This window comes from Sarcophilus harrisii, chromosome 4 (genome assembly GCF_902635505.1).
Source record: "Sarcophilus harrisii chromosome 4, mSarHar1.11, whole genome shotgun sequence".
NCBI lineage: Eukaryota > Metazoa > Chordata > Mammalia > Dasyuromorphia > Dasyuridae > Sarcophilus > Sarcophilus harrisii.
Genome location: NC_045429.1, coordinates 60,117,468 through 60,132,262, shown reverse-complemented (window position 1 = coordinate 60,132,262; position 14,795 = coordinate 60,117,468). Strand labels below are relative to the sequence as shown.

The 14,795-nt window shown below is 35.8% G+C and overlaps 1 protein-coding gene and 1 long non-coding RNA gene across 10 annotated transcripts in view; one reads left to right on the top strand and one right to left on the bottom strand.

Annotated features, from left to right (window-relative positions):
* The window catches only part of DNM3 (dynamin 3), a 565,331-nt gene that overhangs the window by 27,484 nt on the left and 523,052 nt on the right, over positions 1-14,795 (bottom strand). For 7 of the 9 annotated variants that reach the window (XM_031936892.1, XM_031936891.1, XM_031936888.1 and 4 more), the window contains one exon: positions 9,273-9,509. In XM_031936892.1, coding sequence (XP_031792752.1) covers positions 9,273-9,509 — 237 coding nt within the window. Of the gene's footprint in view, positions 1-4,674; positions 4,873-4,909; positions 6,463-9,272; positions 9,510-14,795 lie in introns of those variants that run through there. The other 2 variants (XM_031936894.1, XM_031936895.1) reach the window with 2 other exon arrangements.
* LOC116419062 lies at positions 3,435-4,907 on the top strand. The gene is made up of 2 exons (XR_004229285.1): positions 3,435-3,763; positions 4,558-4,907. It is a non-coding gene; the product is annotated as an uncharacterized LOC116419062 (long non-coding RNA).

Genomic DNA, 14,795 nt, shown 5'->3' with positions numbered 1-14,795 from the left:
TCTCTTACATCTTATAAACTTTCTTTGCATGCTTTTTTTAAAACATCACAGGTGTGATAGAAAAGGTCAGATAATAAGAACAACTGAAATAAAGATAACTAATTTAATAATATTACGTAATTTCTATACATCTACAGTAAATGTAGAATATAAGATAAATTTCTAGTTTTCAAGAGGAAGTACACTGTACAATTACTTCTTGACTCAACTTCAGAAACTCTGAACAATTGATCTCAAAGCAATTTTGGACAGGGCATGATAAGAAAGTCCTGTTTTGAATAATGTTGGATGCTACATGAAGCCAAAAAGAGAGTAGGACATTTTCTTCTTCTCATTACCTCATTGTATTTGTTTGCCAAAAGCAGCTAGAAGGCAGGTGTTTGAGTAACATAAGAAACTAAAGGAAAAGAAAATGGGGTCCAGTGTTTTGGATGATGCTACTGAATTGAGGTACAAAGAAAAAAATAACTGGGAAAGAATGAAGTAGGGAAAGTAGTGTAATGAAAAATGATTACAGGAGAATATTGCCCCATAAATTGGAGATAATGGACCCAATGATCTCTGTAATCACTTCTTAGTCTTTTCTCAAATTTTTATGTATCATTTGCTTACTATATATTCTTGTATAGTGAATGAATAAGAAACAAATAATAAAAAAGGACTTTAAAGGTAGCATTAATAAAATGGATTGAAAATTTTATATTTTATAGGTATGTGCTTGCAAAATCTAGAAATCCATTTGGGGACTTCTTTTCTACACTTATCATGGCTTTCAGGGAAACACTGGTGGAATCATTTGTTCTACAGAGCAAGGGCTGGATTTGTTTTCAGGATTTCCCTGGGGGAAGGAAAGACTTAGGGGTTCAGGAAAGGTAAACTCTATACATATAAGAGTATTAGCTCCTGAAGACTGAAGTTAGAAGTTTTGTAAGCAATTGGAATCTTGTGACTGCTGAACAGATCTTAAACAATAATGTTAAGCTAAATGATCTTACCTACATAGTAAAATATAAAATAAAAATGAAGCATTTAGTCATATAACCAAAGTTTGAGGAGGAATGGGGTATATTTATTAACATAATATCCTTTAAAATGTATTTCTCATATGATGTTAAAGTCATTAATCATTAAGATAATGTCAAATTAGAATGGTATGGTTTGAAAAAATTATACAACACTCTAAACATACCTAAAATATATTTATATAGTCTGACAAACTGAAATATAAGGTCAATCTATTGGAAACAGGATGGTGCAGTGTGGAAAGCCCCTGGATTAGAACCAGAAAGACTTCTTTTCAAATTCTGGTTCTATTACTGATTACACATTTGTCCTTGGGAGAGTCACTTCTCTGTGGGTCTCAGTGTCCTCATCTACAAAACAAGAGGATCAGACTGAATGATCTCTAAGATTTCTTATCATTTCCAAATTATGTTTCTGGAATTTTTAGGGTTTGGGAGACAATAGGAATGTTCTGTACTGCATGATTCCTCTAGTCAACACATATTAATTTTCAACTCAGTGCAATCAATGAGTTAGAATTTTTCTCTAATAAGGTTTCTTCATTCAACTTATTTCATATTTCCCATCATTAGTAAAAAGTAAAATTTTCTCTTGATCATTATAAATAGTAGTGACTTTTTTTAATTTTTCAATTTTTTTCATTCATTAACATAAAGGTTGAATACCGATATATGTGGAGATTTGACTGCCACTGTCCTGATTTCAAACTGTGAGAAAAAGATTAGTCACTTTCAAAATTGATCTTGAGAATAATTTCAAGTCAAATCAACAAAACTGGGTGCATTATAGAATGGGGTTTTAACTAAAGATACAAATATTCCTCATAGATACATTGTGGGGACAGTGCTTTGAAAACCTTAGGTACTATAGATATGAGGTGATAAAGTTCTCACAATTAAGCTTTTATAATTATAGAGACAGCAAAGTCCTGGAAATGTCATCATCTTCCTCCTCATACATATTGATCGTAAGTCGTAGACCAGTCACTTTTCTCATTGCCCGTAGGCAGTGCACTAAAACTCTTAAAATGGATATCATCATGAAAGGAGGAGCTCCTCCCTTCAATAAAATTATAGGCTCTTAGTGGATGGGGAAAAGGTAGTATATGGTAAGGTAGTTGTTTGTGATTTACAAATCCTAAAGCACTCCCACCCTGTGAGTTGTGGATTATCCAGTCTGTAGTCTCCAGTTTCTTCTCTCTTTTTCTGCTATATTTGACCCATATTGCTTTTTATTGATCCTTCCATCAAAGGATAGGTAAGAGAAAGGGTTTTACCTTTCTCATTAATTAAACTCCTCTTTGATTTATGTTAGATAATTACAAAATGTTGGCACTATTTTTCAATGTCTGAAATAATTTACAAAATAAAAAGATACCACATTTTCACAGATTCTAAATTCTTTATGTTTTAAGGCAAATCTCAGTCAAAGCTTAACCATGCTTAGGCTGAACAGTTGAGAATCTGAAGTACTGGTCTTTTTGAGCAGCTGGGATGGGCTGTTCTTTCTATAGTAAATGTGAATAATACAGCTCTAACACTTCTGCTTCTCTTTAAATAACACACTGGATATTTATTTGTTTGTGGGACCAATTTTTTTTTTTTTTTTTTTGAAAAATTGAGCAATTTCAAGCACTGGTTCTTTGTATTTTTTGTTCACCCTGTGGCTGTGATGCCTGAAGAGCATCCAAAAGGAAAGAACAAGGGTCATACCAAGTTAGAGCATTGCCTAAACTGGGAAGTTGCCTGCATACCTTGTGGCTTTAGACTTGCCCTCTACAAAAATTTTTCTAATTTTGAATCATTGAGCCATGTGACCCTCACCCTCATCCAATTGCTTGTAATTTGGCATCAACACACAGATCTCTCAAGCTTTCCCCGATCCCCTCCCCTGTAAGCACTGGCCAGGGCAAAATGTACTAAATTATTTGAGACCACGTGATTCTGTAAGCGAGATAGATTTTATCTGGCAACCAAAGGGTGTAAATATGTGTTTAGACGCAGACACACCCACAGAGGAAAGTTACTATATGTAGACATGAACAAGCCAAAGGCTTTCCATGTCAACTATTTTAAAGTTCTACATTTAGACAGCTATAAGATTGTGACAAGCAGACAAAAGTCACCAACCCCTCAGCTCCTTTTTAAATCCTTTCCTTTTATTGTTGGAGGTAGACACCTAAAGACATAAGGCTTTGTGGGAAGGATTCAGCATTTAAACTTTCATTTTGAATTTCCTGGTCGTTATTGGTCAAAGCAACTGCGGTAAGCATTATTTACATTTTGCTTCTAATTTTTCCTAATAGGTTATAACTCATAAAGAAAGGGGACCACTTTGATTGCCCATTCTGGAAGCTTGGTACCTGAATGGAACATAAGCTACAATTTAGTACTCCATGAAAAGCCGAAGTTTTGGAAAAACTCATTGGATAATAGCTAACTCTTAATTGGCTGAAACAGAATGTCTAACAGTAAATTTATTCTTTTCTAACAGTAAGAGAAAAAACTATGCAATCACATTGTAGGACGTGGCCATCATAGTACACATTTGCTTACAGTCTAACCATTTATTTTTAAGCTGACATCCGCTTGTACATAAGAACATTCAGCAGATTCCAAATGGTGACAATTTGCTGCTGACTGGCCAGAGGGAAAAAAATAAATCTTTGACTATGCATATTCTACTGGTCACTGATTCCTGTGCCAGATTTCTGCCTTGGCTATTTTCCTCTATCAATCAGGTGAGACCCAGGGTAAGGCTAGGAATACTAAACCTCTGGAAAGCCTTTCCCTCCATTTGTGGAAGCCAGCAATTCAGAGCCCTTAAAGAGAATAATGAAAGACTATTTGCTATTTCTTGTCATGGAACACTGAGGCAATTTTGTTTAGTTAACCCAATGCCAGTTACCTCTGGGTTAACAAGGACATATTGTTATATTGGCAGTTGCCTGTCTGCATTTACATGACTTGTGCTTTGATGCATGTAAAATGCATAGTTTTGTCATCTCTTATTTTCCCCTTCACCCTCAACATTTGGTGTCTGAAAAAATATGTAACAGGGCCCTTTAAAAACACTGTGGAAATAGTCTCCTCCCACCATGCTCCCAATTCTCATCTTCCCCAAACTTGCAGTTCTATTTCTGGGCCTCTAGTGAGCAGTCTCTTATTCTGAATTGTGGTAGGTTGGAGATATTTATGGAAAGGAGAAAGTTCTCTAGGCCTAAAAAAGAAACTACCAAATTGATTTATATAGGATCCTAAATTATCATAGTCGCTAATGCTAAACTATCAACTAAACAAGTAGGGTCTCATAAATTCTGTTACATAATAATCTTGTGAAGATTCATTAAGTATTAGAAATGGAACAAATCAAAATTGGGTTCCTGATCTTGTTTTTGGCAAACTCACTTCAATATTTGTCTTTAATTAATTACTTTTAAGTTTAACTTATCTAAAAATTAAAAAAAAAAAGATATTCATTTGAACTATTGGAATTCTTTTACTTTTCTTTCTTTCCTTTTTTTTTTTTTTAAAGGGAGAGTGGCTAAGAAAGTCTTGGCTGAAACCAGAATTTGCAAGCTGAATATATCTTTTGTCCAGATTACAACAAACTTTTAAGAGAAGCCATAAATGTGGAGGGCAGCTGAGGAATAAGAATGATTCCAATATACCTATTTAGGAGAAATCAACACAGGCTAGTCACAGAAGCAACTTTGTCCATGTACCCTTAACCTACAACTTTAAAGTTCAGCAGCTTCATCCTCCATGGTACCAAACCTTGATGTTAGGGATGCAATGGCATGTTCATAAGAATCGAGGGTGTGTCGTTACTCAAAATTTGGGGGACTGGCTGAAAATGAAACAAAACAAAACAAGGAGACCTTATCCCTAAGTGAAAAAATTGTATATAAGCTATTTATAAAACCCATAGTTAACTTACATAAAAGAGATATTTGAAATCACCAGACATCACTTGAATTAATACTAAAGCAACTAAGAATATCACTACATTATGATCTCTTCAGAAGTATTTATATCAAATTTCTTCTGGGATTACTTGATTAAAGAATAATTTACTGACCTGTGGAACTGTATTAAGACTTGCTTACTAAGGATGTCAAATGAATTAGTTTAATGAAGTCTCCTCTTCAAACTTGGTAGCTCTAAAACTTAATTGTTGGCCAAAGGGCCATCCTATGTGAGCCTGTGGTTCTGTCGTGTGAACAAATCAGATGCAGGACATGATTTGGTCACCAGCCTTAGTGGTTAGATAACAGTAGTGATTAGGTTCCACCCTGTGTGGTCCTATGTGTGGTTAAACTACAGTGAATTGGACCAGGAGATACTTTGAGATGGCCCAATTTAGTCACATTTAGAAAAGCTTCTATGAAGTGATGGATAGTTATTATTGTTATTTTAATGTGGGCTAAATGGAGATGGGAGTGATGAGGTAAATGAAGAAGTGCTCTCCTTGGATGGAGACCCTCTCCATCATACCCCACCCTTCTATTCAGATTGTTGTAAAACATTTTAGTTCAAGGAAAAGGGAGAGGAGCAGAGTATAAGCCAGTGAATGAATGCCAGAGTCAGCTGTCGCCAGGAAAAACACACTCTGATTCAGTTAATTTGCTCTGTTAATGGCAAAGCTGCGGATTCCCAATAAACTAATTTTAAGAAGCTATAACCAAGAATAACTCTTTGAGAACTAAAGTTAGTGTTTGATGAAGATTCTGATCTTTAAGTAGGGGAACAAGGTCACAATGGGACTCTATGGAGGCAGTTATATCTGCTTAAGATCATTGCACTGAGCAAGTTTACAGCTGGTTTTATTCTCTTCAGAGGAGGAGAACTGGGGGTGAGGGAGGAGGGGATAACCCAGATCTCCTGGCAACAGAAAAGGTTTTACAAATCATAGACGCTGCACAATCTACTTACTCACTAAGTCAGCACCCACATTCGTAAGCTTTGTTGGGATAGACTCTCCCCTATTCAGGTGGGATTAATTAAGGCAAGCACACATCATGCAATGGTTTCAGCTTCCTCACAGAAAAATTCAGTGTACATAAACCAAAACAGCTTGAGAAGCAGAGGAAAAATTGAGCCAAAAAGTATTCCCTTTCCTTTCCCTTTCCTCTTCTGCATATCAAAATGGAAAGCAATTTTAAAAAGAAAAAGAAAAAAATCCCAGAAGACTCATGGTTTCTTTAAAACTACAAGTAGCTTGATTAATTCTGAGTAGGTTTGATAAAATTATGTTTTCTCTTAAAAGGCAAGGTCATATCTTGCTAATAAAGTGGTGGATCATCCAGAAGAAAAGTAAGCAGAAGCCCACACTGAATCCTCTCCTTCCAAAGGTTCAGTTATTGCTTTTGCAACAATATTAAAGACTGCAGGGAATCAGCAGGACAGTGTTCATGCTGCCTTGTCACGTTAGGAGTTTCTGTTTCAGATAGAATAGAAGAAAGGACTTTCAGTGAAGTAAAGAACTTGAAAAAATGAAACGTCTTTCTCAGAAAGCTGTTGTCCTGGATCTGATAGAGAGTAGCACATATGTCTTTTTGTTTTTTTTTTTAATTTTTTTCTCTTTAAGTAGAGAAAATCATGACAAACCCATGAGAAAAAAAATGAGAATATATAAATAAATAAAAAACTTGTGATGTTTTAAGAATGTCCAACTTTTTTAACTTTTTTCTTTCTTTTTTCTTTTTTTTTCTTTCTTCTTTCTTTTTTTAAAATCTTAAACCCCCTTTCTGGCATGCATTTGTAAGGATTCCTGTTCTGGCTTTTTATTAAAAACAGACGCTATGCAATCAGAGTACTCCATCTAATGTGAAACTTTTAATGGGCAGAAGGATCCTGAAATATTCTTTCTTTCAGGTGACTCGGCCCCTCACAGGGCTTTTCATATTTACTTATTGAGCTTGTGAGTAAATTTGAAGCCTCAGCAAAAAAACCACATACTTTCTTGCTTCAACTATATTTCTGTTTTAGGGTTGAATTCTCTATTGAAGTTATCTAGAACTACTAAAAAATTTTTTTAAATGAATGTTAAAAATAAATTATTTTTTAAAAGAATGGAGAATATCTCCTGGTTTATGGAAAAACATTTTTTTGATTCTTTTCTGACAATGATAGTTCATTAAAAGTCTTTGTTTGGGGCTAATTATGTCTTCTGGCTGTCTAATAAAACTGCATTGTTGGGGGCAAAATAAGAATTTATCTACAACTTAAGGTAAAATTATTTTGTATCTATCTTGAGGCCATTCTAGAATATTCTTTTATGACAACTTTTAAGTCTTCTGTGACTCTCCAGTGAGGACCTTTTAAACTCATTAGCCCCCTTCACCAGCCATTCCTTTCCCCACCAGCAAGCACAGCGAAAAAATGATGGGCGACTGGAGCTTTTTCTGTGAGGTAGGAAATGCCATGAGTGGTTGCATCCAGTTTAAGGAGTCAGTTTAGGATTCAAAGGATTATGTTCAGACATGCTTTTGGCAAGCCATCTTATCTGCAACCAAGAAGTAAAGCAATCATGCAAGTCAGGCAAGACAGGCAAGTTCAATACCAAGGCCAGGCAATCTAGATTGCTGTAGTTCCTTCTTAGAGTGACACGGACAGAATTCTGGATTGCCTTCTCCTGGGCGGGGCTGCTCTCCCACCCTTCTCTGAACTTCCTTCATCCCCCAATGGCACAATGGCAGCCATTTCCCCCCCCCCCCCCAATCCATCCAAAGTTCTCCAAAACCAACAATTTTGTAGACTGCACATTGCTAGTGTGTTCCTGTGAGGATTAGTTCTGAAACCTCATTTTTTATATTGAGGGAAATTCTTTTGCATATTTTTGCTGAGGTTCTCATGCCAGAAGAAAATTTCAGCTGAACCCAAAATGGGTAGGCCAAACCTGGAGGGGCCTGGGAAGTATTAATTACATTATTGCATTAATACAGCATTCTGGGAAGAAAGAACACTCAGTGTGCGGTGCATGTGTCTTGTCATGTTAGTTCTAATTGTTAGAGATCCTTGAATTAAGCCCATTATTCTCTCTGCTCCCCCATTTCCATGTTGAAGAGAAAAAGACAATGGAAGAATCTTTTCTAAGAAGGAGGCAAAATGGTTCAATGCTGACAAGTGGACTGGCACATTTAAACTCAAGTCTTTTCTCTTTCTACTACACATTTAGATGTGTTTCTTTCAGAAAGTTGAGGAAAATTTTAGTTGAATAATATTTTTAGAATAGCATGTAATGCCTAGCCCATTTGTGGTACCTATATTTATTTTTATTTCTAAAAGCCAAGACTAGGAAAACTTTGGCTGTTTATGCCTTGAAATATGCCAAATTAAGGTTGTTGTTGCATTGTTTCACTCATGTCTAATTCTTCATGTGTGACTTCATTTGGAACTTTCTCCAACTTCTTTTTACAAAGAAGGAACTGAGGCAAATAGGCTTAAGTGACTTGCCCAGGGTCATACAGCTAGTCGCTGTTCCAACGCCAGACCCTCCTGACTCCAGAGCCAGTGCTCTATCCACTATGCCACCTCGCTGCTCTAAAATTAAGGTGTTATACCATTTGAACTTATCTATATATAAGCATGTTTGTAACTTGTCACAATATTTGATTATAAGATGATCTGTTTCTTACATGAGATTACTGATTATTCTCATCAAATATGCTTATGGTAAAATTTTCAACAATAAAGATTTCATTACAATTTTGAAGTATTCCTAGTCTTACAAATTAAATGCAGCTTGGGATAAAACATTATTTTGATTTTGAAAAAAATTATACTTCAGAAATTATTTCAATGCCCCCAAAAGATACATTCTGGAATTTATCTAGAAATTGAGGTAAGATTATTGCACATACTACTACTCTCCACATAAAAGAGATTAACATAGCCCACAAAACTCTTCAACCTCTGTTCCTCTTTCTCATATTGTTCAGTTGTATTCCCATGATGAGTGGCTGCCACAGTGTCATTCAGGTGGACCAGGTTTTCTTTAAATTCTGTTTGTAGGTGAGATATTTTAAATTGTTGAAGATTCCACAATGAACTTTAACCCACATAGCAGGCCCTCTCATTTATCTGTGTGGATCTGCTATGATTATTTACCTACTTGTTTACCCTGGAGTATGAAAATTGCATACAAAAACAGGAAAATGTTTGCAATTTTCTTTTTCAAATAAACCTTGTCTGTCACTCTAGGAGAAGAGAACTAAACAGCCTCCTTTCCAATAAACAGTTTCTTACCTTGGGACACTGGGAGGAGCCCGTGTTGGCCGGGATGGAACTTGTGGAGGTGCTCCAAATGCATCACTATTACTAGGAAAAGGAGGTAAAGGTCCTGGACGGAATGGTACTGGTGGAGCCCCAGATTGGGGGCCTGGGGATGGAATTGCTGGAGCAGGTCCTCGGCCTGATGTGGGTCTAGTTGGAGGAGCATTTAATGTTGGTCTCCTTTGGTTCGTAGGGCTTGGAGGGGGCGATCTGAGGCACAGAAGACAAATAGTTTACATATTCCTGCTTTCTGACTACATTAGATTTTTTCTCTTTTTTCATATCTTTTTATTTGTTTAAGATTATTAAGGTAGCTAGATGCTACCACATTTGTGCTACTTATTTTATCTTTATTCATATTTCTTTTACAAATTAGCTTTTATGGCTAACATTTTGTTTTCACTTCACCTAAATTTAGCAATATATCTTTCCCCTATCCTTCCCAGACAGCCATCCCCTATAACGAATATTTTTAAAAAAGAAAAAGAGGAGAAAGTATATAAACAAAACTCATCAATGCGTAGAATAGAAATTGGCACTAAATTCAGTGTACTAACTCGGCTCTCTCCCAATCTAATCGCCATCTTCAGTTTACCAATCTGTTGCCAAGGTGTACTAAATTTATCTTTGTAACATCTCTCTAATACACCATCTCTGCTCTTCTCCCATTGCTACCAACTTGATGCAGGTCCTCATCATCTCACCCTTGGACTATTCTAAGAGTTGCTAGTAGGTCTGCCTGCCACAAGGCTCTCTCTATTGTTGTCTATCCTCTGCCCAGCTACTGTGTACATACGTCTGACCGTGTCACTCTTCAGCTTCAAATAAGAAGCCTCCTCTTTGACATTCAAAGCCCTTCATATCTGAACTTCCCCCCAACTCTCCTCCCCCACCTAATTCTAAGTTTCTTACATCTTACACTTTTCCCTCAGGTTCTCTTCCTTCCAGTAACAGGTTTGCTTCCTTCACTTTTCCTCAGATGAGGATCTCATTCCAGTCATTTTCTCTGCGTATTCCTTTGAGAGCAAAAACTATGCTATTGAGAGCAAAAAAAACTATCAAAAATCCATCTTTCTTTGTATCCTTAGCATTTAGCATGGTCTTTGACATACCGTTCTAAAAAATATTTATTGACTGACTACAGTTGAGCGTAAGGAAGTGTCTTGCATTTCTTTTGGGGGGCTATGCTACTTCGTAATTTTTCAGTATTCATCATTGGTTGTTTTGTGGTGGTTGTTCATTACATTTACATGGTTTGTAGTCTTTTGTGTATATTGTTTTCTTGGCTCTACTTAGATTTTGTGCCATTTCATATAATTTTTTCCCATGCTTCTGTGTATTTATTATATTCAGCATTTCTTATAACACTTAGTATTCTATAAACTTGTGTGTCATAATTTGTTTAGACATTCTTCAGTTGATGGATATCTACTTTGTTTCCAGTTGTTTGTAATCATTAGAAGTTCTGCTATGTAGAGACTTTTTCTCAATGTATAGGGACATTTTAGTTACTTTATTTGCATGGTTGGAAATTATTTTTCAAAATGATGGTACTTATTCACATCTCCACCAACAATGCCTATCTTTCCACAATGCCTCCCATTTTGAGCTTGTGTTTTTGTAATCTTCACCAGTTTGCAGGGCATACAGTTGTTTTAGTTTGCCTTTTTCTTGTAATAGTTATGCATTCCCTCATATTTTTTTTTAGTAGTTTGCAATTCTTCTTTTGAAAATCATACGTACACATTTAATTTGAATATGAGGAAATGGTGTTTGGTCTTATATGTTTCATACTTTCTGAACATATTGTACTTTTTGTCTATTTCACTTCTAAATTGTTTTAATGATATCACCTTTAATATTCAAACCATATATTTATTTTAAAATTATTATGAGGTATGGTGTAAGATGTTGGTCTAAGACTAATTTCTGCCAGACTACTTTCAAGTTTTCTTAGCAATTCTTATTAAATAGTGAATTCTTTCCTAAGTATTTTCAGAAATTTCCTAAGTATTTTCAGAAATTATGTTTTTTCTAACTCAGTATAATAGCAGAATCAATTAATGGATAGAATTCCAGGAAGATCTGCCTCATACATTTACTAGATGTATAATCCTGGGCAATTTACCAAACTCAGATTTAGTTTCTTCATTTGTGGAATGGTAATAATAATTCCATCTCTCTCACAAAATTGTAGTGAGGACCAAATGAGGTAATATATGTAAAGTGCTCATACCATGTATAAATACTAGTTATTGGGGCAGTTAGGTGGTGCAGTGGATAGAGCACCAGCCTTGAAGTCAGGAAGACTTGAGTTCAAATGTGGCTTCAGACACTTAACATTTCCTAGCTGTGTGACTCTGGGGAAATCACTTAACCTCAATTGCCTCAGGAAAAAAAAATATTAGCTATTATTATGACTATTAAAGACTAAAACACTTTGGAGAAAACAAATTACCCTGAGGACATTAGACTACAATTTATTAAATTAGCAGTCATGCTCAATAATATGAGCCTAAGGAATGAAGGATATCAGTGGTTCTGAAGAAGTATAATAAATTCTACACTTTCAATTTTATTTAAAGTTCATTTTTGTTGGTTATTTGTTAAAATTTAGCTGGCAAGAAAATTCTAGATTCTTATGCTTTACAATTTTAGGGATACAATGGACAACTAAGAAAAGGCTTTTAATGAGAAAAATGAGACAATTCCTATTATTGCTATGTTCTCCACCAAAAATATATGTGTGATTTGGGAAATATAAGGAGGAAAAATAAGCAAGCTTTCTTTTCATAGGAGGCACCTAAGATAATATAATGACTAGGGGACCTCAGAATTTTAGATCAGACAAATGGGGCCATCTCTAAGACCTAATATTATATTTCAGAGTTGGACGTGATCTCAAAGGCTACATACAAAATCATATCTGAACAATAAAAAAAGTGATCATCCAGCACAGAGACATGATATACATGATATTTTGTTATAGGAAATAGGAGATTTCGATTATTCAAACTGCTGAAGTATGCTCTCTGTCTCTTTCATCCCTACCTCCCTTTCCTCTTCCTCCTCCTTCTCCTCTTTCTTTTCCCCCTCTTTTCCCCCTACTTCTCTTTTTCCATTCCTCTTCTTCCTCCTTCTCCCATCAGCCAGCCACAAACAGAGGGAACAATGACTTCTTGACTGGTATCAGTAATTTTATCCTTCCTCAAATGGAGGAACCAACAAGGGGGAATTCTAATTTGGATCTAAATTTCACTGAGGGAGAAGGGTATATTATTGGTTGTTAGGGTTGAGCTAATGGGAACTCTGCAGGGAAAAGACCACTTAGCATTTGTTTGCCAATAAGAGAAGAGCAAATTCAGGCTTAATCTGACATGCACTATAAGCTTTGTGATAATTTACTTCAAAGGTTCTAGAGGAAAGATTGTTAGAGACTTATGCAGTAAAACGTTCAAGAGGAAGTCAGACCAGAAGAGACTCAGACCAGAAGAGATAGGAAATACTCATGAGTTAAGTTTCAAAGAAACAGAGAATAATTCCAATAAGTTAAAATGGAGCTAAATGGCATCTAAATGTGTTCATGCTCAGGGAATTTATGAAACAGCTGATATTTTTAAAAAATGTAGCCAGTGAAAACAAAGAAGATGAATATAGGAGCATGGAACTGTCTTTTAAAGTGCTACCAGGAATCCAAAAGCTCAGAATGACTTAAAGCTAACGAAGTATGCCAGGAACAACAAAGGGTTGTTTTTGTTTTTATTGTAACCAATTTCTGGAAGTTAACAGTGAATTCTGGGAATTGTAGTTCAGCACGGATAGCACAGTTTTCCTGCTCTAGGAGGAACTAAGACTAAAGTATTATAAACATAGTGACATATAAATATACATTTTGCCATGTAGAGAGTTTTAAGCTGGATTGTGGAAGAAAGGGGGACATCTGACTTTGCCAAACTTCAAGGTGGTTGACACCAGTGATATAATGTTGGGAGAGAGAGAGAGAGAGAGAGAGAGAGAGAGAGAGAGAGAGAGAAATAGACACTGACTCACTCTCTGCTTTCTAGAACAATAAATTTTCATGGGAATAGCCAGAATGGGGCTGATGTGACTGATGGTGGTCTCTCTTTGGGATCAGTGAAAGAGAAGTGAAGTTTAATTCCCTTCCCCGGGGTCTATGTGTGATAGACACTTTTTGCATCATTTTCCCTATTTCTTTAAGCTGCTTTTGTTTCCTGATTTTGTCACATATAAATTACACCAGTCATAGGTGATATGTGACTCATATCTTTTAATGAGCTGCATATGGTAGTGGGGAGGGGGACTGTAATGAAGAACACTAGTAACTATACATAGGATTGAGGTGATCAGAGGTTTAAACCTCTATTAAAAACATTAGAGTTTTTTTTCCCTAGCTGGGGGATAAGAAAACTAGGAGAGCATTTTATGGTTTTTATTTTAAAAAACAATTTTTTAAACTCCTAAATAGCAGAGATAAACAAATGATGTAAAACTCTTCTAGCCTGAGGAAGTCATTGGTGAGCTAGGTTCATGTGACTTAGAGCACAAGCATCTCAGTGAAGTTCTAGTATCAGCTATGAAGAAAGATATAGAGAAACAGATCAAGAGTCCTGAACTTCCTAATGGAAGCTGAGAGTTATGATCTGGAACAAATGTCTTGACTTCCTTTCGAAGGTGAAAAGAAGAACCAGAGTGACACTTCATTATTTTCTGGTGCTTTTCAGTCCGAAAATGTACTTGTTACCTATTACTAACACTAGTCATGCCAGGAGAAAGATGCTTAGAGTGGGGATGAGATTGTCTTAGAGTGGATGGCTTAAGAGTGACTGACATGAAAGAGAAGAATTTTTATTTTACTCCTCTTTTCTCTCCAAGGAGGAGGACCTTTGTCTGATAGATTAGAAAACCAAAATGACTATGAGGGAGCTGATACCCAAATCAGATGTGGAAATAGCCAAAGAACAGACATAGTTGCCTTTGATGAATTCAAGTCCCGCATCCCAGTTGAACTTGGTGTCTCCAAGTCCTGAAAGTCTGACCAATGTGATTGAGATACTATGAAGTGGAAGAAGGGCAGAAGATCTAATTTTTAAAAAGAGGGGTGTGTGTGGAGGAAACAATAAGTATACCTTAGATCTTTGAGCTTAACTTTAATTCTGGGAAGAATCCTAGAATAAAGCACAGCAGGAAAGGTGAGTGAATAATTGGATAATGATGTAGTGCTTACAAAAGACCAGTTTTGGTTTTCTCAAGAATGGATTATGCCAAACATACTTAATTTCATTTGTTTTGATAGGATTACTAAACTAGGAGATGAGGGGAATACAGTGCCTATAGCTTATCTAGATTTTAGTAAAGTTTTGGAAAAAGAATTTCATCCTATTTCTATGGATAAAATGGAGAGATATGGGATAGATTATATTCCAATCAGATTGATTCAGAACTGGTTGTTAATGATTCTTTGTCAAAGGATGTCTT